Here is a 26,268-nt window from a genome sequence, read left to right on the forward strand (position 1 = left end):
GAGGGATGGGCGGGGCCTAGAAGAAGCCCCGCCCCCAGGGCACGGGACCTTCCCGGCTTTGCGCAGGCTCCGTGGCTCGCGGTTGGGCAGAGCAGTGCGCCTGCGTGCCGCCGCCGCTGCGCGTGCGCAGACCGTAGGTGGCCCTCAGCGGTCGGAAGGGGAGTTCAAGGAGACGGGGGAGAGGCGGCAGCGAGCACCTCCTCCGGGTCGCGGCTACAGCCATCATGCCGGGGATAGTGGAGCTGCCCACTCTGGAGGATCTGAAAGTGCAGGAGGTGAGACTCGTCCGGAGGAAGGCAAGCGGGGCACAGGGCTGCAGCTTCCCGGGCCTAGGCCCAGCCGGGCTTGCACTCAGCGGACCCTGGGCCCCGGACCCCCCATTCCAACCCATGCCCCCAACATGTACACAGGTTGGCCCTCGGACGTCCCCTCGTCAGTTCAGGGAAACCCATCCTTCAGTAGCTCGAGAACTCTCTGCTTCCTGGCAGCAACCTGCTTCTCCTTTACATGAATAATAGTGGTATTTCTTATTAAGCACCAACCAGGGCCCTTTTACTTCATGTCACTTAGTACTCAAACGTCTCTGCGAAGTGAGTGTATAGCCCCGGGTGCTCACAGTCGAGGGAGAGAGACAGTCACCTTAAAGTAGCATTGTCGCTGCAGAGTGCATTGGAGTGGAGCTCGAAAGCCGCAGAAAAAGGAGATAGTATTGGAGAGAGAATTTGCTAACAGCCTGGGAAAGTGTTTGGTAAAACAACATTTAAAGCATTCATTTACTCAAGAGCTGTCATTTGAATAACTACCATATGCACATACACTGGAAAATGAGATAGACCCTGACCTCATAGAGTTTATAATCTAATAGGGAAACAGACAGTACAGTTACAGTACAGTGTAGTTAGAGCTATGAGAAGTGAAGACGGATAATACTAATTATAGCAAACACTAGACTCAGGCAGGATGCTAACAGCAGACATTAATTCATAGACTCCTCCCAGCCATATGGTGAGGATATAATTGATCTCTCCATGTTATAGATATGGTCCTGAGAGAAGTGATTTGCCCATGGTCGCACCTCACACCGTAGAGCTGCAATATGAACTCAGGTCTGGATTTTAAAGCCATACTTGTAAATGATCGTGTTAGGGACAAAAGCTCAGAAGATAGAGAAGGTTTAGCAGAACCTTTTGTGTTTTGCTGTTTGATGTGACTTTTGGTGGAAAGCAACAATGGCTGAGCCTGGAGAGGTACCTGGGGCTGAGGTAGGGCTGGGTAGCAACTTTCACAGGGCCAGACTGAGCAGTTTGGACTTTGGATCCCATGGGTGAGGTGATGGGGAGAGGTGGAAGATTTTAAGGCGAGGAAGTGTTAGGGCAGGACTGGATAATCAGGTTACATTAGAGGAGAGAGAGGAAGATGAAAAATTACATGCCAAAAATTCTATCACAGGCCCAGTATTAAGTATTTTACCTAGATTACTTCAGTTCATCCTGTATGCCTGTGAGAATGGCAATTATTATTTTCCTCAGATGAAAGGATTTTTAGCTGTGTTTGGAGACTTTATAATAAAGTGACATTTAGTAAAAGGTGGGGAGTGGGTACTGCCAGCAGTCTGTTTGTTTCTTACCCTACTGTGAAGCTGGGTTAAGACTTTGAGTTACTGTTTTTATCATTGGCACTCTAATTTGTTTCAACAGTCATCTGAGGTTCTGCCTCTTGGCCATATTCTATTTCTGGAGTAAATTTGCCATTAGAGTTCACATAGCTGAATTGAGAAACAGATAATTGCATAAATAACTAAAACACAAGACAAAATATAATTAAATGCTATGGACAAGGGCAAATATGATTTAAGAAAAGAGAGTAGGGGACTTCCTGGTGGTCCAGTGGTTAGAACTCTGCACTTCTACTACAAGGGTCATGGGTTCCATGCTCGGTTGGGGAACTGAGATCCTGCCTGCTGGGAGGCAGGGCTAAAAACAGTGAAAAAGAGAGGATTTGAAGTTGTATTTAAATTCTAGGCCTAGCCATTCAGTTACCTTGATTAGTCACTTTTCTCGTTTGCAGACAGTTATTTTATTTGTAAAATGAAATCCTTCCAGCTGTCTAATCCTTTGAGGCAATGAAGGGAACAGAAGGCACTTCTTGGGCATAATGTGAAACTTGGCTAAATCGCATTTGCAGGATGGTATTTCTAGGCAGAGATGGAGAGAAGAGCTTTCTAAATGAGACAGGATCTGAAATAAGCAGGTGGGACCAAAAGACAGGTCTGGGAACAGTGAGTTCCGGGTGCTAGAGAACAGCCAGTACTTTTTTGAAGTCCAGTGCGTTGAGAAAAGGCAGAAGGATAGTTGGGATCCAGAAGCCTTTGCATACCTTGTAAGAAACTTAGGCTTTAGTCTGCTGTTAAGCATGAATCCTTCAAGGGTTTTGTAGCAGATTTAATAGCAGAGTAACATAAGAAGTGTCTTTTAGGACAGCAGTTGTATGAAGAATGATTGAAAGAGAGGAATAAGAAGAACAAGGGGACCATTCTTGGTGGCTGTTGAAATAACTGAGGAAGATATTATTGACCCCAGTATGATTGGTGACTGTGCTTACAGAGAGGAAAGAACATATTTATCTAGGATTGATCAGACTTAGCAGTGACTTAGATAGCAGAGGCAGGAAAGGTTGAGGAATCAATGTCAGATTTGCACCCTGACAATAGGACTGAGGGAGCCAGAAGGAGTGGGTTTGAGAAGCAAGTTAAACCTGTTTTGGACCTCATTGACCTTGGAGTTAATGACACATGCCTATGGAAGACTAGTCAGAAGCTTTGGGCAGGAAACTCTTTGGACACATTGACCATTTTGAGTAAAAGTAGTGGCCAGTATTTATGATGTCTCCTGAGAAGTCTGTATGCAGGTCAAGAAGCAACAGTTAGAACTGGTCATGGAACAGCAGACTGGTTCCAAATTGGGAAAGAAGTATGTCAAGGCTGTATATTGTCATCCTGCTTATTTAACTTACATGCAGAGTACATCATACGAAATGCCAGGCTGGATGAAACACAAGATGGAATCAAGATTGCCGGGAGAAATACCAATAACCTCAGATACGCAGCTGACACCACCCTTATGGCAGAAAGCAAAGAAGTAAAGAGCCTCTTGATGAAAGTGAAAGAGGAGAGTGAAAAAGTTGGCTTAAAACACAACATTCAGAAAACTAAGATCATAGCATCTGGTCCCATCACTTCATGGCAAATAGATGGGGAAACAATGAGAGACTTTATTTTTGGGGGCTCCAAAATTGACTGCATGGTGACTGCAGATAGTGACTGTAGCCATGAAATTAAAAGATGCTTGCTCCTTGGAAGAAAAGCTATGACCAACTTAAACAGCATGTTGAAAAGCAGAGACATTATTTTGCCTTCAAAGGTCCATCTGGTCAAAGCTATGGTTTTTCCAGTAGTCATGTATGGATGTAAGAGTTGGGCCATAAAGAAAGCTGAGTGCTGAAGAATTGATGCTTTTGCACTGTGGTGCTGGAGAAGACTCTTGAGAGTCTCTTGGACTGCAAAGAGATCCAGCCAGTCAATCCTAAAGGAAATCAGTCCTGAGCATTCATTGGAAGGACTGATGTTGAAGCTGAAACTCCAATACTTTGGCCACTGATGTGAAGAACTGATCATTGGAAAAGACCTTGATGCTGGGCAAGATTGAAGGCGGGAGGAGAAGGGAACGACGGAGGATGAAATGGTTGCATGGCATCACCAACTCAATGGACATGAGTTTGATCAAGCTCTGAGAGTTGGTGAAGGACAGGGAAGCCTGGTGTGCTGCAGTCCATGGGGTCACAAAGAGTCGGACATGACTAAGCGACTGAACTGAACTTATTTACGATGTACTTCTATGTGCTAGGCACTTCATAATATTTTTATGAGTATTGACTCACTTAAGCCTCACAGCAGTGCCATCAGCTGAGTACTGTCATCCTCCATTTTATGTAAATTAAGCAAAATACAAAGCCTAGTATAAATTAAGTACTCCAAAAAAAAAAAGAAATGGGTGCAGATAGGGTGTAAGGAAGAGAGAATAGGACTAGAAGGTTACTTGTAGATTGTGGGACTTTTTCTGCCCCCCTTTCTGCACCTGCAGACTATATAAACCTGGTGTGCAGTGAGGCTGTTATGAGGACAGATAAGGAAGGGCGTTGAAATTCCGTGTTCTTTTGAGACAAAGGAAGCTGAATGGATCTAAGAGGGTATTCACGGTAAGCAGCTGTGCAGGGATGTGGTTTCTGCTGGAACTCAAATCAGTCTTAGTGAAGAAGCAGGTGAGGGCTGTTGGTGACATCTGTGGTCGGGATGCAGTGGCAAGTGGCCTGATGGGAGGTCACAGTCTCTCTTGCCAGTTCTGTGCTTGCCACTGCCGTGCCGTGCCATCTTGGGCACACGGCTCCTCTTCCTCAGGAAATAAGTTCAGTGAGTTCTCAGCCTTGATTTCCCTGCAACAGGGCATCTATTATGTGTGCAACAGCATGGGCATACCTAGATTGGGATAAGACATTTGTAGGGAAGTAAAGCAAAGAAAGCCATGGACTTTTGGCGGCATGATAGCTGTGGAAGCATTGGAGTAATTAAATCAGCCATTTAAAGATGTTCTAAGGCATTCAACGAGGAAATCAAAATAGCTAACTTAATTTTAAAAATATATTAGGCTTTAAAAATAGTTTGTCTTGATTTTTAGTCTCCCAGCTCTCTCTAGGTAATATAGCAAGCAAGCATGTACCGCTCAACTAACTGAAAAAAACTGTTATCAAAAACTGGAATACAAAATTTTAACAGATGTGTAAACGAACTTATTAGAATTGTCATGGTAAATTTCACTTCCATCCTAAATTCACCTTTGCTTTGATAATTTTAACAGTTGTAATATTAGTGTAGCATTAGTCACTCGCTCGGTCATGTCTGACTCTCTGTGACCCTGGGGACTGTAGCCTGAAGACTCCTCTGTCCATGGAATTCTCCAGGCAAGAATACTGGAGTGGGTTGCCATTCCCTCCAGGGGATCTTCCCAACCCAGGGGTCAAATCCAGGTCTCCTGCATTGCAGGCAGAGTCTTTACCATTTGAGCCACCAGGAAAGCCCATGTAATAGTAGTCACAACCATAACTTTATTCTCTTCCTATAGTGTTTAGATGAATTATCTTTTCATCTTTTCTTGCCTTTGGTCTTATTAAAAGTAATAATAACTTAACCTAGGCTGTGTGAAATTTGTAAAAAATGAAATAATAAAAATTTTATTATTATAAATGATATTATAAAATTATTCTCATACAAAAATTCTTGATAAATATTTACGAATCAAATCCAGTGGTATCTTAAGGCATAATGCATGAAGACAGACTAGATTTTATTCTAGTATACTGTATCAGATTTAGAAAATCTGTTAATGCTTTACATGACATTTATAGATTAGTGAAAAAGAAACTTGAAAATTTCAGTCTTTCCTGGTGGAGGAATCAGCAGTGAAACAAAGCCAGTTATGATTAGAAAGAAACTTCCCTAATGAGGAACATGTAGGCAAGTATATCCCAGACACCAACAGCCTTACTTATCATACCAAACTACCTTTAAGTTGAGAACAAAGCAGGGAAGCCTGCTATCATTGCTGTTTCTCTGTGTCATCCTGGAACTTCTGGTCAGAGCATTAAGAGAGGAAAAGAGAAGAAGGAAAAGAAGTATCAGAGAGGAGGGCTTCCCTGGGGGCTCGATGGTAAAGAGTCCGCCTACAATGCAGGAGACCTGAGTTCATTCCCCGGGTCAGGAAGATCCCCTGGAGGAGGGCATGGCAACCCACTCCAGTATTCTTGCCTGGAGAGTCCCCTTGGACAGAGGAGCCTGGCAGGCTACAGTCCCTGGGGTCGCAAAGAGTCGGACACGACTGAGCAACTAAGCACATCAGAGAGGAAGGGAGGCAGTTTTTACTTGTACATGGAAGCTTTTCTGTTAATCCTCTAGTTTTCTATCAGAACTGATGAGAGTTAGTGAAGTATGGCTACAGAGAAGATACAGTGTACAGACTAGCGATGACTAACTTGAAAATGTAAGGGAAATATCTAGAGAGTATCCAAAATATGAGAACATTGAGGAATAAATAAGAAATGTGCAAGATTCCTGTATGGGAAACTAATTTTAACCGAGGGAAGTGAGAATGAGCTAACTGGAGAGACATACTGATACTATGTTCTGGATGAGAAGGCATCGTCCAGGTAGTCTTAACCTCTCCTGTAACTGTTACATCCCTTGGTGCCCAGCTGGGGTGAGTTCTGTGCACCAGGTATAAAAGCCAGCCATGCCCTCAGAAAGCGCCCCCTACATGACCAGCACCCTGGCTGCACCAGCCTCATCTCCCCACTCCTGGTCCACACTTCCTCCTTCAGCCACACAAACCCAGTCTCTCCACCGCATCCTTTCTAGGTCTCTGTGTCAGGGGTTTCCTTCCCACGGCCAGAAAAACCTGTCCCCCCCCCCAATTTCTCTTTCTGCTCTCGTTCCCCAGCTGCCATCACAAGCCAAGTATTTAATGCCTCGTTTTACCCTGTCTTGTTCTCATTCATGACAGCTCCTTGTGCTGGTGCGTTTTGGGTGCTTGGTGGACCACGGTAAATATCACCTTAATTAGAATTTAGGGAAAATGGACATATTTACAGTAGTGGACCTCTATTGGAAACAAAACCCCTGCCCTCTTGGAGCTTACATTCCAGGGGTCACAGATCGAGTGACCGCCGGGGCTAGCTTATCTAAGGTGATCAGGGAAAGACTCTCTGGGGGAGATAAAATGTGAGCAGAGACCCAGTATTGTAAAAGTGCCCTTTCCATTCTAATTTGATATATAACTAGACTTAGCACGATTGCAGTGCAAACTCTCGGGGGAGGGGTATTCATCTGTAAGAACAGCTGGACCAGTTTTGAAAAGGAGGGCTGGTGAGGAGGATGGTCTTCCCAGACAACAAACAGTAATTAAAACTGCCCTGGGACTGGTACCGGAAGAGGTGGTACAGAAAAGAGGCCAGTGGGACCCCTGCTGCAGCAGCTGCTAGACAGGCTCTGGGCTGTATGGTGAGCTGGCTGCGGCTACTCTGTGCTTCTCGAGAATCTGCTGGGCTGCAAGTGAGTGAGACTGGCGTAGCTGTAGGGATGGTTGCCTTGAATATACTCTGAACTTCACAAAGTCCACAAATGCAGTACTTTATTATTAATAACTTGCTGGACTATAGGCTCTTGTTGGTCCCTTCAGGTCTCTATAATCATCTGTGATTCTGTCTTCTGGAAATTTTACATGTCCTTCCACTGTGACTTTTATTCCTGGAAAGGAGACTCATCCACACTCCTCAGGGTTGGTTCCTCCCCTTACATCCCCGAAGCCTCCATCTCCCTTCAGAGCTCCACTTTCTGTCTCACAAAGATCTAAGGATTCTCTTGGGGCTGCCGTTCCCTTATGTCTCAAGTGGGAGTTGGTGATACCAGCCTGATGAGATTATTACAAAGGTGTGAAAGTCACACCATGAAAGAGATCTGTGGTCTTGGAAGTGCTGTGGATCCTAAGGGATTATTACGGGAGTCCCTGTCTTTAGTTTCCTGGGCGAAGTCAGAACAAGGCTACCTTCCTGTTCCCTCTGTCTTGTGAGAGGGTGAGGATCACCTTGATCATGAGGTGAGGTTGAGGACCTGGTGTTCTGGTCACGAATCTTGACCCTTCTCCTCCATCCCTCTCCTCAGGTGAAAGTCAGTTCGGCTGTGCTGAAAGCTGCGGCCCATCACTACGGAGCTCAGTGCGACAAGCCCAACAAGGAGTTCATGCTGTGCCGGTGGGAAGAGAAGGACCCCCGGCGGTGTCTAGAGGAAGGCAAGCTTGTCAACCAGTGCGCCCTGGAGTTCTTCAGGTAGGATCTTTTCACCTAAGTGCCGGGGGGTTGAAATATCAAGGTGTGTGTTATCTTGGTGAATGTCCAGCTAAATTAAGTGGAAGGATAATTTTACTGACTAATTCTGGTAGGAAATAGAAGGCTTTGCAGTCAGATAGACCACTGTAAAGCTCACAATAAATGATACTTATTTTTATTATTTGTTTTTATTATTTGTTCTTATTATATGTTCTTTTTCTTTTTAAATTTTTTTTGAAGTTGAGTTGATTTACACTGTTAGTGTGGCATTATACAATGTTACTGATTTCTGCTGTACAACACAGTGATTCAGTTATACATGTATGTGTTCTTTTTTTAATATTCTTTTCCATTATAGTTTATCACAGAATATTGACTATAGTTCCCTGTGCTATACAGTAGTATCTTGTTTTTTATCCATCCCATATATAATAATTTGCATTTCTATATCTGTGAGTCTGTTTCATAGATGTATTCATTTGTGCTGTATTTTAGATCCTGCATATAAGTGATATCATACATGTTTGTCTCTGTCTGATGTCACTTAGTTTAATCTCTAGGTCTGTCTGTGTTATTGCAAATGGCATTATTTCATTCTCTTTTATGACTGAGTAGGATTCCATTGTACGGGCTTCCCAGGTGGCATTAGTGGTAAAGAACCCACATGTCAACACAGGAGACGTAAGGGATGTGGGTTCAATCCCTGGGTCAGGAAGATCCCCTGGAAGAGGGCATAGCAACGCATTCCAGTATTCTTGCTTGGAGAATCCTGTGGACAGAGGAGCTTGATGGGCTGCAGTCCATGGGGTCGCAAAGAGTCAGACACAACTGAAGCAACTTAACATGCAGGATTCCATTGTATATACACACACACACACACTCCACATCTTCTTTATCTGTTCATCTATTGATGGACATTTAGGTTGTTTTCCATGTCATGTCTATTGTGAATATTAGCATGTTCTTTAATCTCTGTGAATCACAATTTCCAAACTAGAGTAATACCTGTCATATAAGATTGTTGTGAGAAATTTGAAAAGGCACATAAAAGCAACTTAGCACAGTGCTTGCTAGCTATCAGGCATTCACTAATTTGTTATCATTATTATTACCACAGTTATGATGGAAAGGAAGGTGTGTTTAGAGTCAAATGTTTAGATAGGCCACTATACTTAGTACTATAAGTAGAAAAAATCCAAATTTTAGTTGTAGAAAAATGTCTTAACAACCATATTAGTCAAAACTCAAAGGGACAGAAACTGAATTCATAGGGAATTGACTCATGTTAAGTGTAAAGTCCAGAAATAGAATTGGCATCAGGCAGGGCTGGATCCAAGGGCTTAAATAATTTCATAACTACTTGGTGTCTTTTTGCTTCACCTCTTCTCCCCTCAGTTTCTTAGTTCTGCTTTTCTCTATCATACTCATTTTCAAAGAGACTTTCCTTGCTGTAGCAGAAATGGCCTCCAGCCTCTCCAAGCTTCTAGGCTCCTTACTTAACCTAGAAGTAAGGACCCATCCAGTAGCATAAGCCATCCAGTAGCATGGATGGAGTGCCATCCAGTAGCATGAGCCGAGGTCCCTGGAACTGAGTCTCATTATCCTGGCTGATCGACTTCATGTACGTGTCTCTGAATCAGTTAGGTTTTGAGAGAAATAAAATACTGTGACTGGTCAGGCCTTGCCTTAAGTGGGGAGTAGACTTAGACTCATCTGAATCACATTGCCAAGCCGTAGGGAGGGGTTGTTCCCCAAAGGAGAATTTTAAGGGTGTTCCAGAAGAATGGGGAATGACTGCTGGCTACACAAACGAACAGATGTCCCCTACAGTGACGTAAGAGCTATTCACACAATAGCTGTTTTCCTTCTTTCTTGCTTCTGCTGTCTTTGTTCACATGCAGAGATATTTTTGTACTTAAAGTCATAGTGTGTGTATTCATTCAAAATACTCATTTTTCTCTTGAAACTGTTGGAAACATTCTTTCAAGTTGCTCCCTCTTTGCGATCATCATTTTTAATGGCTGTCTAATATTCCACTGGTAGATTAAACCAGCCAAAATGTACTTCATGATTCTTGTTAGTAAACGTCATTGTTCATTTCCGTTTTTGATTGTTTTGGATAAATCTGCAGTGGTTACATTTGTGTAGAGATCATTTTCATTTTTTAATTAATTCATTGGCATACATTTCCCAGCAATGAGATTATACTTTAAAAGACTTTGAACATGATTTATGGCTCTTGAATTACAGTTGCCCTTTCTTTTGAAGTTGGGTCAGTTTATGCTGTACTCAGCACTGTATCCTGATATCCTTCACCAGCATTGCATTTGATTTAAATAGTTGATAGGTACAAAATGGTATTTTATTCCTGCTTGAATTTGTATTCATTTGATTGCTAATAAGGTAGAATGTGTATTCATTTGAAAGCGTTTTATTTTCTAAGAACTTTGGCAAAGCATTTTTCCTTTGACTCAAAGAAAGTATGTATAAGTGAGAAATGTTTGGATTTCACGAGCTTCCAGGATGCTGAAGTTGCCTGCTGTAAGAACTAGTAGATGATTGTCTGTTCATGTAGGTGCCAGGGTAGCAGAGTTCAGATCACAGCCCCACAGAGAGATGGTTTGCACCCTTCTTCTGCCACAGCATATTGAAGGAGTCTAAAGTTCCAACTGGTCATGGTAGCTCACTACCAAGTGTGATTCTCAAGTTAAGGTTTTGTTCAGTCGCTCAGTCATGTCCGACTCTTTGCACCCCCATGGACTGCATGCAGCACACCAGGCTTCCCTGTCCATCACCATCTTCCGGAGCTTGCTCAAACTCATGTCCATTATTCAGTGATGCCATCCAACCATTTCATCCTCTGTCGTCTCCTTCTCCTTCTGCCTTCAGTCTTTCCCAGCATCAGGATCTTTTCCAGTGAGTCGGCACTTTGCATCAAGTGTGCCAAAGTATTGGAGCTTTAGCTTTAGCATCAGTCCTTCCAATGAATATTCAGGATTGATTTCCTTTAGGATTGACTGGTTTGATCTTGCTGTCCAAGGGACTCTCAAGAGTCTTCTCCAGCACCGCAGCTTGAAGGCATCAATTCTTCGGTGCTCAGCCTTTTTTATTGTCCAGCTCTCATATTCATACACAACTACTGGAAAAACCGTAGCTTTGACTCTACGGACCTTTGTAGGCAAAGTAATGTCTCTGCTTTTTAATATGCTGTCTAGGTTTGTCATTACTTTTCTTCCAAGGAGCAAGCGGCTCTTTTAATTTCCTGGCTGCAGTCACTGTCCACAGTGTTTTTGGAGCCCAAGTGAATAGTCTGTCACTGTTTCCATTGTTTCCCCATCTATTTGCCATGCAGTGATGGGATCAGATGCCATGATCTCCGTTTTTTGAATGTTGAGTTTTAAGCCAGCTTTTTCATCCTCCTCTGTCACCTTCATCAAGAGGCTCTTTAGTTCCAAGTTCCTTTAGTCGAGGTTAGCAGGGTGCAATTTTGTATACCATACAAGTGTAGGTTAGTGAGACTAGAGATAACCTGGAAAAGCTCCCTAGGCTTTGACATTCCTTCTTATTATACCTCCTGTCACCCCTCCAAAGGTTATTCTCAAAATACCTGAAAGGGTAAGGGTATAAGAAACTGATATCCATTGGTTGCCTCACAGGAGCGGGACTGAGCAGGAATGGAAAGCCAATTTTTCTCATGTATTTCCTTCAGTCACCTCTGAAGTTCTTAGGTTAAATACGATTCCTGCCTTCACTGTAGCTAGGTTCTTGGAAAATGACAAGTAAGTTCTTCATTGTTATTCCAACAGGGGAAGGAGGCGCTCTAGGCTTCTTCCACTGCCTCAGATAGCCGTTCACGTAAAATAACAGTATTTTATTCTTGCCTGAAGTTGCATTTATTTGATTACTAGCAACATTGAATGGTAAGAGAAGGGGAACTTTACAAAATAATGAAGGCTTATCCCTTTCATACACAAGTTACTTTTTCTTCAACCACTTTTGGTGACCACAAAATGAATTATATTCTATGTTGCTTCTTAAGAGAGCAAATATAGTTGAACTTTCTTATTAATGACAAGAATCAATCTCTGTTTTTGTTCAGTGCACAAATAGAATGAAGTTCTTGAGCTTTGGAGGTGTGGAGGGCTGTCTGCCTCTACAGTGATTGACCCCCAAGATCAGAAGATCCTTGTCAATTTGTGAATTTGCTTTTTATAATTCTATCTCCTCCTTTGTCATTGTCTGTCACCTCTGACTTCTGTCAGCACGCACATCTCTGAGTATGCCTCCTTCTCTTCTAAATTTTGAAAGCTGGTAATCTTTAGAATTGGATCTAAGGGGAATAAATAGGTCCCAAGTGAGGAGTTATTTGAGGAAAATATATACACCTTAGGCTTTTTTGGTTTAAAAATATTTATTTATTAATGTATTTAGCTGTGTTGGGTCTTAGTTGCAGCATGTTGGATCTAGTTCTGAATCCGGGCTCCCTGCATTGGGAGCATGGAGTCTTAGCCACTAGACTACCAGGAAAGTCCCAGGTGACAGTCTTTTGGCATTTCTTTTCATTTGTTTTTGCTGTACAAAGAAATTAGGTCGTATGCCTCAGATCTTTTTTTACGTATTGGTCCTCAACCTGAGGATTTCCAAGTTGCCTTGCAAGTGAGGTAAGAGTACTCATACCTTTCAGGAAGCAAGGCTGTGTGTTTGAGGTCTGTATCAAATTTTTCCCCACTTTTTTGTTTTTCATGGTTCTGCAAAGAGCTGCCCCTAACCAAGGGCTTCCTAGCTGACGCAGTGGAAAAGAAAATGCCTGCCAGTGCAGGAGACCCAGGAGATGGGGGTTCGATTCCTGGGTCAGGAGTAGGAAATGGCAACTCTCTCCAGTATTCTTGCCTGGAAAATTCCAGTGGACAGAGGAGCCTGGCAGGCTACCGTGCATGAAGTCACAAAGAATCAGATGTGACTGAGAGCGTGCGCACACTCACACACACACATACACACACACAGACGCACACTCCTAACCAAGGCCTCTTTTCCAGGCAGATAAAGCGGCACTGCGCGGAGCCTTTTACGGAATACTGGACCTGCATCGATTACTCCGGCCTGCAGCTATTTCGTCACTGTCGCAAACAGCAGGCACAGTTTGACGAGTGTGTGCTGGACAAACTGGGCTGGGTGCGGCCGGACCTGGGGGAGCTGTCAAAGGTAACATGGTTCCTGCTGGTCTCTCTCTCCCTGAGGGTGGGGAAAGGCAGGAGGAGGTCCAGAAAGGGTCTTTTGTGAGTTCAGGTCTGATGTGACAGATCCAAACTGACCAGTCAGCTCAGCTGGGGAGTGATTATCCACAGCGCAGAGTTTACTTAATAGAAATGCTCCTTGACATGGATCTTCCAGCGTGTGCAGGCTTCTTGTTGGTTAATTATTAATAGCTGGAGAAGAATGGAGTAGGTGAGGATAAAGTGTTTAAGGGGCTCGGTCAGTTGAAAACATTGAGGTTATTATGGGGAAATGGGTTTGAGGTTATGCCTGATTTTTCAGGAGCATATCTGAGATTTTTTTTTTTAAAGTAACACCTGTAGTTTTAAAAGTGTGTTTTTCTCCTTTCTGCTTTATTTCCTGTCTCAGCTGTGACACCACCATCTGTTGAAACCTCAGAGCTAGAAGAAACCTGAACATCTCTTTTCTTCACTTAGCCCTCTGTCTTCCTTGATCCAGTCCTCAGTTCCTCTAGCTCAGCATCTCCTGGAATATTATTTTGAATCCTTGCACTGTCTTCACTTCTTGGACAGGCGTTCTTAACTGGGCTACGTGAGCTTCTGGGAGGGCAGGGTGGATGACTATAGGCATGATCTGTGTGGAAAATAAATATGACTGTCCATTAAAAAAAATTTTTTTTTCAAAGGGGCTTCCTATTTGCTCATAAAACTGAGCATCCCCTCTGTATCCTGAGACGCATGGCTGGTTTGTGATCTGAACTGTCCCTGCTTCTTAAGCATCGTCTCCTCCATTCCTTCTGGGAAGCATAGGTAGCAAGGCATGGTGGGAAAGACTGGTTTGAAAGGAGACTGAAAGTAGGTTTGAATCTTAGTTTCATGACTTCATTGCTCTGGGATCTTGAGCAAATTGCTAACCCTCTCCTCTCCCACCACAGTTATAAGATGGGACCAGTATTAGTCCCTGTTTTTCTGTGGGAATTAAGCTAAGGAGGCTATGTGAATCCCCAACATAGTGTTGACCCATAGGCCCATAATTATTAATGTTCCCTTCCCTTTGTATGTGGCATCTGTGGATGATAGTTGGGTCTTAAGCTTGTTGCCAAAAGTAGAAGAATGGTTTAGCAATTTTGTTTTTTGGTATCTGGCAAATCTTTCCTTCAGATGCCTTCTTTTGCTGCAGTGAACAACTTATTTATTTTTACTTTTGAAAAATTTTTATGGAAATATAGTTGATTTACAGTGCTGTGTTTCAGGTATACAGTAAAGTGATTCAGTTATACATGTATATTTTTATATATATATTCTTTTTTTAAAAAACATTCTCATCGTTGTATGCTTTTACAGTATACTGAGTATAATTCCCTGTGCTATACAATAGGTCCTTGTTGGTTATCTATTTTATATATAGTAGTGTATATATCGGAGAAGGCAATGGCACCCCACTCCAGTACTCTTGCCTGGAAAATCCCATGGACGGAGGAGCCTGGTAGGCTGCAGTCCATGGGATCGCTAAGAGTCGGACACGACTGAGCGACTTCACTTTCACTTTTCCCATTCATGCACTGGGGAAGGAAATGGCAACCCACTCCAGTATTCTTGTCTGGAGACTCCCAGGGATGGCGGAGCCTGGTGGGCTGCCGTCTATGGGGTCGCACAGAGTCGGACACGACTGAAGTGACTTAGCAGCAGTAGCAGCAGCAGCAGTGTATATATTCTAATACAAAATGAGCAAATTGTTTTTATTTATTTTTTACAAAAATATTTATTTTTATTTATTATTTATTTATTTTGGTTGCGCCAGGTCTTAGTAATGTGGCACGTGAGATCCTCCATCTTCATTGCATTACACAAGATCTTCTAGTTACGGGATGCAGGATCTAGTTCCCTGACCAGGGATTGGACCTGGGCCCCCTTCATTGGGAGCTCAGAGTCTTATACACTGGACCACCAGGGAAGTCTCCCAAGTTATTTTGAATAGTTGATAATTCTAAGTTGGAAAGTGGTAGAACTTTTACATCTAGTAAAGAAAACTGCCTTTTCTCATTTCTGTCTCATCAAAGGAGAATTTACAAATCATGCTGTTAAGAAAGTATATTTATTCCTGAATCTTTGTATTAACCTTTTAAAAAAAACCTTGAAAAGAAAAAGATATTGTTACCTGAACTCTTTCCAAAAGTGTATTTCGTTAAGAAGATGACCAGCTTTAGTTATACTTCAGTTCAGTCTCTAAGAAGGGTCCTAACTGGCCGGACAGAGTCTGTGCTTCAGCATCGCTCACTCACGCATCCTGGTCCCTGCCCTCCCACGGGCACCTTGTGAATCCCTCATCCAGTCTCAGCTCAGGTGTCAGGTCTGTTTTTGAAGGTTCTGGCTTTCCTAGGTAGGATTGCGCTCTCTCACCCGTAATTCCATCTCCCTGATATTGTTAATTTTGAAAATAGCTAGTGGAACATCTGCTCCGTACATCAGGCACTTCACGTGTGTTATTCTAATAACCCTGGGAGCTACTGTTGGCCCCGTTTACAGATGGGAATTGAAAGTTCAGTCGGATCCCCAAGGTCGTTTACCAAGTAACTAGTCTGCCCGCGTGCTCCTGCTCCTTCTGTCTTGAGTGGTGCGGAAGAGGGAGTTGTTTCATTGTCCTTTCCACAGTAATTTGTCCTTTAAAGGGGCCCTTTTATTTTCTCTAGATTTATTTCACAGACATCTTGAATTCCTTAAAGGAGCTTCAAATGCCAGCTGGAGGCATTTGGAATACTCTGTCAAGCAACAAGGAACCATTAGTGATCTCTAATTATAGCGGAGAGATGAGAAAACTGTTTTAAAAGCAAATGAAAAACTATTCTGGACTTGTAGTCAGAAGACTGGAGTTCCAGCTCCAGCTCTGACATTTACAGTGTCCTGATCTTAGACAAGCCAGCATCTCTGCTCCTCTTCTGTGCGCTGGAGATAATTATACCTCGGAGGGTGATTATAATAAGAATTGGGGGACTGTTTCCATGAAAGCTCTGTTCACAATAAATGGTGTTTGAATTTGTACATCTGGGAAGATTGATCTGGTCGTATCACATGGGGTGGCTTGGGAGACCACTAGGTAACAAGGCTGTTAATAATCGTGGCCTTCCGTCTTTCTGCTTCTCTGGGCCCATTTCCTCATCTTTACAGTGAGAACAGTTTCCGCTGGGTTTCTGATGGAGACTTCTGTGGGCTCATGTGGGTACAGAATTCCATCCTCCTCTCCCCTTGGACCCCAGTTCTGTCTCTACCCTCACCCGGCCTGTTGGCTCAGCACCCCCAGTCTAGCTTTTGCACACTCTGCCCTTGCCTGCAGACGTGATTAAGTTCTTCCTCGCTCCAGTAACATCTGTTGCCACTGGATTAAAATTCAAACATCTTTGCATGTCGTTCATCGCCCTCCATCATCTGGCCCTTGCCTCCCGGCGTCTCGTGACATGTAAAAAGCACAGGCCCTGGAGCAGGCAGATCTGGCTTCAAGTCCTGGTGCTTCCACTGTTAGCTGGGTGGCCCCAGTGAACCTGCAGGTTGACTCTGAGGGGTGTCAGCATGAACTGGAATAATGTCGTCTTTCACAACAGGACCAGGCGCACAGCCTGTCCTTCGGCCGTTCTGAGGACATGCCTCCCTCCCTCTGTGTGTACTCTGGGTTTACTTGGAAGGTCTTTTCCTCTCTGCCTTCCTGATTGGTTCCTACTCGTCCTTCAAGATGGAGCTAAATACTCCCCCTTCAGAAATAGTTGGGGCTCCTGGAGAACAGCGGGTGGGTGGAGGTCTTGCTCCTCCCCCGTGACTTGCCTGGGAAGGCCTCGGGGATGGCTCCTGTCTGGCTTCTGCAGTGAGGACTATGTGAATCTTGTTCCCTTCTGTATCCTAACTTCTTCCACACGGAGTGGCACACAGTAGGCATTCTTCAGTGTGTATTCAGGGTGAAGTGTGATGTGCTAGGGCTTCGAAGACGAGGAGGGGCTGGGCCGCCGGGGCAGAGAGGAGCCCCGGAGGTGTGTCTGTGGTCACAGCTGCTGCACCTGACTCTCAGCCTCCCTTTTCCTCCTCCTCCCTCTGCAGGTCACCAAAGTGAAAACAGACCGGCCTTTACCAGAGAATCCCTATCACTCAAGAGCAAGGCCAGAGCCCATCCCTGAGGTGGAAGGCGATCTGAAGCCCGCCAGGCATGGCAGCCGCCTCTTTTTCTGGACCATGTGAAGATGGGTCCGTGGCCCACACCCAGGCACGCGCCCAGGCAGCGGGCAGTGAAAACTCTCCCGCCGTTTGCATCAACCAATAGAGGGCTTTTTCCGGGATCACAGACATTAACCAAAACGTTAATTTATGTGACTTGGCAGTTATTCTATACCATTTCCTGCCCATTAAAAATTTTAAAGGAAACAGTTGCATTTTATTATGTTTTCTATAACCTTCTGGCCTTTAAAGATGACTTCCCCTTGCTTTTTCTCCTTGTGGTCCTGCCTGTTCCCCTCTCTCTCTCTGCTTTAAGTAGGCATCTGCCAGTGCAGTAGGGGAGCCTCGTGGGATCACGGACAGGTGAACGTGTAAAGGAAAGGCTTTGTTACCCGTGATGGCGCCTCAGGACCGGTCTGTGTTCACACATTTTGAAGTCTCCACTTTTCTTCCCATCCAACATCTCAGACAGAGTTCTCTGAAGGTCATACAAGGGAAGCGTCCAGGATGGAAGAAGCACAGAAACATTTGCGCTTGTGACTCAGGCCATGGGCGGGGCGCCTGGCTGGGTCTTCTGCAGTCTTGCTCAAAGTTCCTTAAAGAACCAAACTTCCACCACTTCCCCTCGATATCCCATCCTCAAGCATTATAACCCAGATGTTTTTCCTGATAGACAAGGGAGTTGGAGGCTGAACTCCCAGCTCCAAAGCCAGGAAGTCGGGAGGTCTGAGTGTCAGTTCCAGCCTTGGGTGTGTTTCTTAACCTCTTACGAGAGGTTGAAGTTGAGGACAAACTAAAGGGAACATGCTTATCTACCTCCTGGGCAGGTTAGAGCCACAAGTATTTGAAAAGCACTTTGGTTCAAAGCCGTATTAATGTCTTTATTTTCCCTTTAGTTCAGTTTCTTTTTCACGACTAGGCTATTTCCTCTCCATCTGACCGGGGGTCACTTTACATCTTCTGCTCATGGCCTTAAATTGCACGTGACTGTGTATAAGTCTCAGCTCCCCAGGCCTTGCTTTCCCATTTGCAGAGCTCTGGGAGGCAGAGCACCAAACATTGCATGATCTGCCTTGCCCCTGCCCCCACCCCACCCTGACCCCACAGTTGGAAGCATTTTATGTAAACCTCACTCTCACTCATTCTGCGAAAGCTCCTTGCCAGCCGCTTTTGTCTCATTCTCTAATATAAGAAGAAAAACAATAGGTTCTTATGTTTTTACAACAGCAAAGGCAACACCCATTAACCTCTTGGAGGCCAAGTTGTTGGAAGTCAACCTTGGTGGGGAAAGCACCACCATCATGACCACAGACCGGTGTTTATGTGATAACTGCAAACCATGTGTTGCTTCCTAGGTTCTTTCTGCAAAGGAAGCTAGCTGGGATTTGCATAAATAATAACAAATACTCATTGAGCACTGTGCATCATGGCCACATTTGTCAACTCCTTCAGTGCCCAGAGCCCTTTGAAAGAGTTTTTAACATGTCATGCCATTCATAGATGGAGGAGCTCAAGCTTAGGGAAACTTAAGTCCTCATGTGAAATAGAGTTGGAATACATTATGAAGATTGGTTCCAGTGGCCACACCCTTGTCCTTCATCAGAGGCTGTCCACCTTGGTTGCACATTGGAATACCCTGGAGGCCTTTAACTTCTGATGTCAGGATCCTACCTGGGAGAGATGCTGATTTAGTTGGTCTGTAGTATGCCCGGGCCATGGTGGTTTTGGAAAGCTCTCCAGTTCTCGGGTGAAACCAAAGTCTAGGGCCACTGATTGGTTTTACACGTGAAGCAGGTTCAAGAGATTTGGTAGTTAAATGGCTAAGCTGAGATTTAAAGCCAGGTACATCTGATTCCAAATCCCATACTCTTCTCTTTTTTTTGCCTGCTCTGGGCTTCATAGCGCAGGCTCAGTAGTTACCTCGCAGGCTTAGTTGGCCTGCAGCATGTAGGATCTTTGTCCTCCAACCAAAGACCACATTCTCTGGGGAGGCGGATTTTTAACCACTGAACCACCAGGGAAATCCCCAAAGCCTATATTCTTAGTCTGTATGACTGCATGTACATCACCTGAGGTCTTATTAAATGAAGATTCTAATTCCATAGGCCTGGAGTGGCACCCGAGATTTCTAGTAAGTTTCTTGATGCTAACGCTGCTGGTCCATGGACCACACTTTGGGTAACGGGAGAATAAACCACGCTGTGGATAGCATCTATGATAAATCTATCTAGCCACAGGATCTAGCACCAGGCCCTCCCTGAAAGTTAATCACCTCTTTATAGAGTCCAGAGCAACAAGTCTTGAACTGTTAATGGCTTCAAATTCAATTCAAGGATGTTTTAACTTTTGCCCAAGTTGGACAGAAGCTCACCCCCCCCCCCCACCTTGCTTTGAATTCGTTGAACAAAGAAACTCACTTCTGGCTTTCCTGTATTCTTGATGGAATTAGACCACATCACAGCCTTCTAGGATTGAAGAGTCATAATTAAGTAAAGGCAGAATTCCTAAAATCTCTCACCACAGATGGATTCACAATTTCAGTAGGTAAAAGGTCACAGAACAATTTGAAAGCAGTTGGTGCAAAGAATCTCTGAGCGGGGCTTCAAATAATAGTCAGAAAATCTTCCTGCTGGCTTGGCTTAAGAATAATGAGATGGACTCCTTATATTCCCAAAGGAAATTTATCTGCCCCCTTTGCTCCGCCAGGCCTGTTCCTGTCTTCCCTATCAGAGGGAATGGTGTCTCCATCCTTCCAGTGCAAAACATGGGCCGCTCCTGTGGCTCCTTCCGCTCACTGCTCTCCGTGTTCCAATCCCACACCAAGTCCTTCTATAACCTCTCACGTCTGATACTTCCTCTTTTATCTCCCTGTCACTGTTCCTAGCCTGTTTTTGTTCCCTGGGCTTGGATTATTAATACTGCTGCCAAATTGGTCTCCTGCCACCCTCTCACCCTCCAGACCACGCTCCAGCTTGCGCTTGCCCCTGCCATTTGAAAACCTTCAATGCCGGGACTTCCCTGGTGGTCCAGTGGCTAAGACTGTATGCTCCCAATACAGGGAGTCCAGGTTCAATCCCTGGTCAGGGAACTAGATCCCATATGCCACAGCTAAGACCCAGCGCAGCCAAATTAACTAATTAAGAAGAAAGAAAACCTTCGGTGACTCCTAAATGGCTATTAACCAAAATGCAGATCCTTACTGGTATCCTGACATAATCTGGCCTCCATAATCTGGCCTTCGCTTGGCCCATGTCCCTCACTATATCTTATTTCTCCTTATCAGGGACCCTACAGTCTCCCAAATGCCATTGCTAAAGAGTGTTTTCCAACTTCCAAATATCCACTAATGCCGCCGCCGTGCACTTGCTGGGAAACAGTCCTGCCCCCATCTCTGCCTCTTGAAAGTCGACCCATCTCTCAAGGCAAACACTCACACTGTCTTCCCCAGGAAGTGTCCCTTCTACAGGCACGAGTGCTCTTTCCTGCCCCTTTGTTCTCATGACACAAAAGGCCTGAGGTTTGAGCGCAAGGACTCTGAAGCTGGGCTGTCTGGATCTGAATCCAGGCTCTGTCGTCTTAATAGTTGTGTGACCCTAGGCAAGTTCCTTAACCTTTCTGTTCTTTGTTTTCCTCATCTGTAAAATGGGAGAGACAAGGATAGTACCCACATCCTGGGGATGGCTATGAGGATTTAATGAGGTTTACACATGAAATGCTTTGTGTTACAGTGTTGGCCAATGCTAGCAATTGTTGGGGCTTCCCTGGCAGCCCAGTGGTTAAGACTTTGCCTTCAAAGCAGGGGTGAAGGTTCAATCCCTGATCGGGGAGCTAAGATCTCTCATGCCTCGAGGCCAAAAAACTAAAACATAAAAACAGAAACGATATTGTAACAAATTCGATAAAGCTTTTATAAATGGAAAAAATTTAAGGATCCTTCAAGATTAAAAAGTCCTTCTCAAGTAAATGAAAGTCATTGTCACGGCCCTCTAGTTGAGTAACACCTGTCATGGCAGGGTGTATCTTGTTTCTCCTGGTCTTACTATTATAAGATCTGGACTTTTATCTTATTTATATTTCCATATTCTAGTGCCCAGCACATGAAAGACATCCCTGGTGGCTCAGCTGGTAAAGAATCTGCCTGCACAGTAGGAGACCTGGCTTTGATCCCTGGGTTGGGAAGATCCCCTGGAGAAGGGAACAGGTACCCACTCCAGTATTCTGGCTTGGAGAATTCCATGGACTCTATAGCCTATGGTTTCGCAAAGAGTCAGACACAACTGAACGACTTTCACTTTCGAGTTTATCTTTTCAAAGAACTTCTAAACTCCCTCCATGGTATAGAACAATAAATACATGAACTGTGTGGTGTGTGCACATGTGCTCAGCTGTGTCAACTCTTTGTGACCCCATGGACTGTAGCCCACCAGGCACCTTTGTCCATGAAATTTTCCAGGCAAGAATACTGGAGTGGGTAGCCATTCCCTCTCCAGGGTATCTTCCTGACTCAGGGATTGAACCTGAGTCTTGTGTCTCCTGCATCGGCAGGCAGGTTCTTTAACGCTACGCCACCTGGGAAGCCCCTCAACTTTGTAGAGATAGGAGTAAATCTTTGAGATTAAATTACCATCTTTGTAGGTATCAAATCCTAACTGAGGAGTTGGGTATAATCAAAGATGTATTCTTAGGCTCTGAAATGGATTATGACATATTTGGGCTTTAAATATACCAGTTGTTGGGATTTCCCTGGTAGTCCACTCCCTGGTAGTTCTGTGGTGTGACCTGGGCATACAGATTGTGTAACAGATAATATCATTCTTGCTCACTTACACTCAAATATACATCTGTGGGTTGGGAAGATCCCCTAGAGGAGTGGCAACCCACTCCAGTATTCTTGCCTGGAGAATCCCATGAACAGAGGAGCCTGGTGGACTACTGTACATGGGGTCACAAAGAGTGGGACAAAACTGAAGTGACTTAGCGCGCGCACACACACACACACACACACATACTTTCTTCAATGGGAGAGAAGGGGTGTAGTAGCCGGTAGAACCCTGGAAATGCATTCATTCATTTTTTAATTCATTCAACAAATATTTAACATCTTCCTTTGTGCTAGTTACCATTCTAGGCACGAATGATGAGCTGCGTACACAGGGGCCCTGCTTCCATGGGGCTTCCATCCCAGTGTGGGAGACAATAAACAGGTAAACACAGAAACAGGGTGACTACAGATTGTGATGAGTCCTGTGAGGAACCAATGTGAAGGGTCAACGTGACCAGGAATAAGTGGGGGGTGAGGATTGTTTGGGAAGAGAGGCCATGGAGGGTCTCTCAAAGGAAGTGGAGTTTGAGCTTCCTCCTCCAGGAGCAGCCAGTTAGAGGGCTGATGGAAACATGTCCCAGCCTTGGGGGACTGCAGAACGGGTTCTGTGTACTTTAGGAACAGTCTGCCCGGAGTGTGGTTTTGTGGGAATGAGCCCAGTGCCATCGCAACTCCCCACCTCTGCCTTTAACGCGACGGGGACACTTTCTGTCCTTCGTGTCTCCACAACCTGCAGGAGAGAACCCACGCTCCTCAAAGTGACAGCTGGTCTGGGGTCTGACTCAGAGCTCACCAGCTTTGTCTCCCACGATTGTCCCCCAAGCTGGATCCATGCCATCTCACATGTATGCATCTTTCCTGGTGCTACCTCCTCTGCCCCAAAGGTCTCCTCCACCTCCTCTCTCAAAATGCAGTTCAAACCTGTCTCCTTGGTGAAGCATCCTTCAAGTTCCCCCAGAGTGAATCTCTCCTTCCTCCGTGTTCAGATGCATCTTCTGTACATCAGCCGCTGTGCATTTTGGGAGTAAGCCATCTCTCTTGTTTTCCACGTGGCTACCCCTTCAGGCAAAGCACCTGGTGAATGTCAGTGCCTGATTGTTGAATGAATCTTGCACAACCATTGGCCTCTCCAAAAAGGAGTAGCCATTTAATCCTTAACTGTGTGCTCTTCTATGTAAACAGGAGGCTGTTTTCTATTCTAAGAGAGGCTCAGGGTTCTACCATAATAGTTAGCACTGTTGGAGACAGAAGGCAACAGTCTGGTTTTTTGTTTTTATTTTTCAAAAAGAGCCCAGAAATCCCCGTCACAGTGGCAGTAAAAAGTGCCGTCTGTGAAGTACATGGAGGAGGATGCATATAAGGTCAGATTAGGCTATGGTAATGAGAAATATAATTGCATGCCAGTATTCCCTTAATTTGAGGGTTGAATGCAAATTAAGCAGGCATGCCCTTTTCTGGAAGCCTTGTTTTAATCAATTCTGTTGCTCTGGTGGAAGAGTTGAAGCTAAAAAGAAAATGATGATAACGTCTCTTTCACTTGCCATCCAAAACTAAGGTATTAGGTGATATGACAGTCATTTGATGTACAGGTTTTAGGTATGTGTTTGTTTTATTATCTGTGGAGCACGCAGTACCTTTATGTTGCTGGGTTCCAAGAAGCTGAACTCAAACTAAAGAACTTTGAGAACATCCCTTGGCCTTTTTTCTTTCATATCAGTTTGATGGGGAGCAGGCTAGCTGGAGGAGGTGCCTGAGATGCTGTTCCCGTGCTATCTCTGACCTTGCTCTGTAGCCTTGGCAAAGCACTTTCCCCTCTGAGCCAGCTTCTTTAACTAAAAAATGAAGTCATGGACTAAGATGATATCTGGGCTTGCTTCCATGCCAAGAATTATATGAAACATAGTTTTTCCACTAGTCAATTTGTTGGGAAAGATGGAGGTGTTTTGGGGTGTTTTTTTTTTTGTTCTTTGAGATGGAGGTATTTCAATGATATTCTTAAGGGGGATCTAATGACCTGCACAGTCCATTCTGGACATTTCATTAAAATGAGAAGGGCATTTTGGGCCTTGGTCTTAGATAAATCACCCACTCTTGCCTTTTGAAGAACGTGAGATGGAAGAGATTTGGGGATTTTTGTCATCCATTTCAAAATTGTTTCGTGCAGCTTTCTTGTTAATTGAAGCTGAGTTTGTTCAGAGGATTATTACAAAGGCTTTGATCTTAGAAATTAAAGGAGGAAACCTTTAGGGATCATCTTCTACTTGAATTGCCTTCTGATTGGGCTAAGTCTGGTGTGAAACCCTCTGCTGTTGTGGGTTCAGGCTGGCTGACAGGGAGCCTGCCTGCACCATGGAGGGCTGGGGGCGGGGGACATAGTTCACCTGTGGGAGTGGGCTGCAGCTCTCGGAATATGAGAGTGGATCTGAGCACTGGATGCCAAAAGGGTAGAAGTGGGATAAACAGGCAGCACCAAGTCAGAGACTAGTTGGGAGACAGACACCTCATAGAAACATCTGCAAAAGCAGTGAACAGGTACTTTGCAGAAGAGAATATCAGAACGGCCAATCAGCATGTAAAAAGATGCTTAACCTCCAAAGTAGTCAGAACAATGCTCATAAAGTCACAGTGAGATGCCATTTTATTAGCAAAAACTAGTTGACAATAATATCAAGTATTGACCCAGATGTGAGCATTAAGGCTTCCCTGGTGGCTCAGAGGTTAAGCGTCTGCCTCTGATGCAGGAGACCCGGGTTCAATCCCTGGGTTGGGAAGATTCCCTGGAGAAGGAAATGGCAACCCACTCCAGTATTCTTGTCTGGAGAATCCCATGGACGGAGGAGCCTGGTAGGCTACAGTCATGGGGTCGCAAAGAGTCGGACACGACTGAGCGACTTCACTTTCACTCACTATTGACCCAGATGTGGGGAAATGGGGTCCCATAGGAGTAGAACTGATCCATTGATATGTTTGGAGGACAATTTGCTGCATCTGTCAGAGTGTGTGTACATTCCACACCTGTCAGCATTCATACTACAGAAGTGCTGACTGAAGTGTTTTAAGATGTGTACAAGAATGTTCAAGAATGTTCACTGTGGCATTGTTTGTAAAAACGGACACAGAGAGAGGAACAGCCTACATCAGTATTAACAGAGCAGTTGAATGAGATGCATTAGAATCCTACCATGCAGTCCTGGCAGCCAATAAAAAGATGAAGTGATTCTCCATTGACCCTGGAAGATTGCTATGAGCTGTGACTCCTTGCAGGGCTTCCCTCGCGGCTCAATGGTAAGGAATCCACTTGCCAATGCAGGAGATGCAGGAGAGGTGGGTTCGATCCCTGGGTCGGGAAGATCTCCTGGGGAAGGAAATGGCAACCCACGACAGTATTCTTGCCTGGGAAATTCCATGGACAGAGGAGCCTGGCAGGCTACAGTCCCTGGGGTCGCAATGAGTCAGACACGACTTTGTGACGAACGTCAGACACGACTTTGTGACGAAAAAACAAACAACAGCAACATGGCTCCTTGTATGTCAGGTTACATGGTGATTATTTGCCTACTGGTCTACCTTCCTTTTTGGACTTGAACTCAAAAACCAGTAACTAGGTGTATTTAATGTCTGGCGGAAGCAGAATTATCACCTGGGCCTAACTGGCTCCAGAACCTGGAGTTCTTTACTCTGCTCCACCCTGAGCTGTCAGTTTGGAGTTGGTGAATCAGATGATGGAGGTTCCAGGAGGGACAAGAAAGAAAATGCAGAGGGAAGCAGCCTGTCCAGGGCCACACTGCTTTGCACTCACTTGACAAACAGGATCCCAGAGGCTGCTCTGGAGTCTGCTGATCATGAGATGACTCACTCCCAGTGGGACAGAGAGAAACACATGACTTCTCTGAGAAATGAGGATGATAATGGTGCCCCCCTTCTGGGCTGGTTTCGTTGACTGGGTAACAAGATGACTGCATCGCCCAGCACCATGTCAGTGTATGGTGGCTGTGACCCTCTCAGGGGCACAGGTGCACCCGGGCTGGGTGTAGGGCAAACTGGAATGCCAGTGGAGCCACGGTTTTCCAGAGAAGGAGGAAAAGGGCTGAGGGAACACAGTGCCCA

The 26,268-nt window shown here is 44.8% G+C and overlaps 1 protein-coding gene and 1 non-coding gene across 2 annotated transcripts; both read left to right on the forward strand.

The window, feature by feature from the left end:
* The first annotated feature begins 126 nt into the window (after nt 1–126).
* On the forward strand, nt 127–17,546 carry NDUFA8 (NADH:ubiquinone oxidoreductase subunit A8). The gene is made up of 4 exons (XM_081588763.1): nt 127–275; nt 7,766–7,929; nt 12,966–13,131; nt 17,226–17,546. Exons 1-4 carry the CDS (start codon nt 225–227, stop codon nt 17,361–17,363), a joined length of 519 nt encoding a protein of 172 aa, XP_081444889.1. The 5' UTR covers nt 127–224; the 3' UTR covers nt 17,364–17,546.
* Nucleotides 17,547–24,861: 7,315 nt separating this feature from the next.
* Nucleotides 24,862–24,932, forward strand: TRNAQ-CUG (transfer RNA glutamine (anticodon CUG)). The gene has a single exon. It is a non-coding gene; the product is annotated as a tRNA-Gln (tRNA).
* The last annotated feature ends 1,336 nt before the right edge of the window (nt 24,933–26,268 follow it).

The sequence above is a fragment of the Giraffa tippelskirchi genome, chromosome 4 (assembly GCF_054371585.1).
Source record: "Giraffa tippelskirchi isolate mGirTip1 chromosome 4, T2T-mGirTip1v1.2.pri, whole genome shotgun sequence".
NCBI lineage: Eukaryota > Metazoa > Chordata > Mammalia > Artiodactyla > Giraffidae > Giraffa > Giraffa tippelskirchi.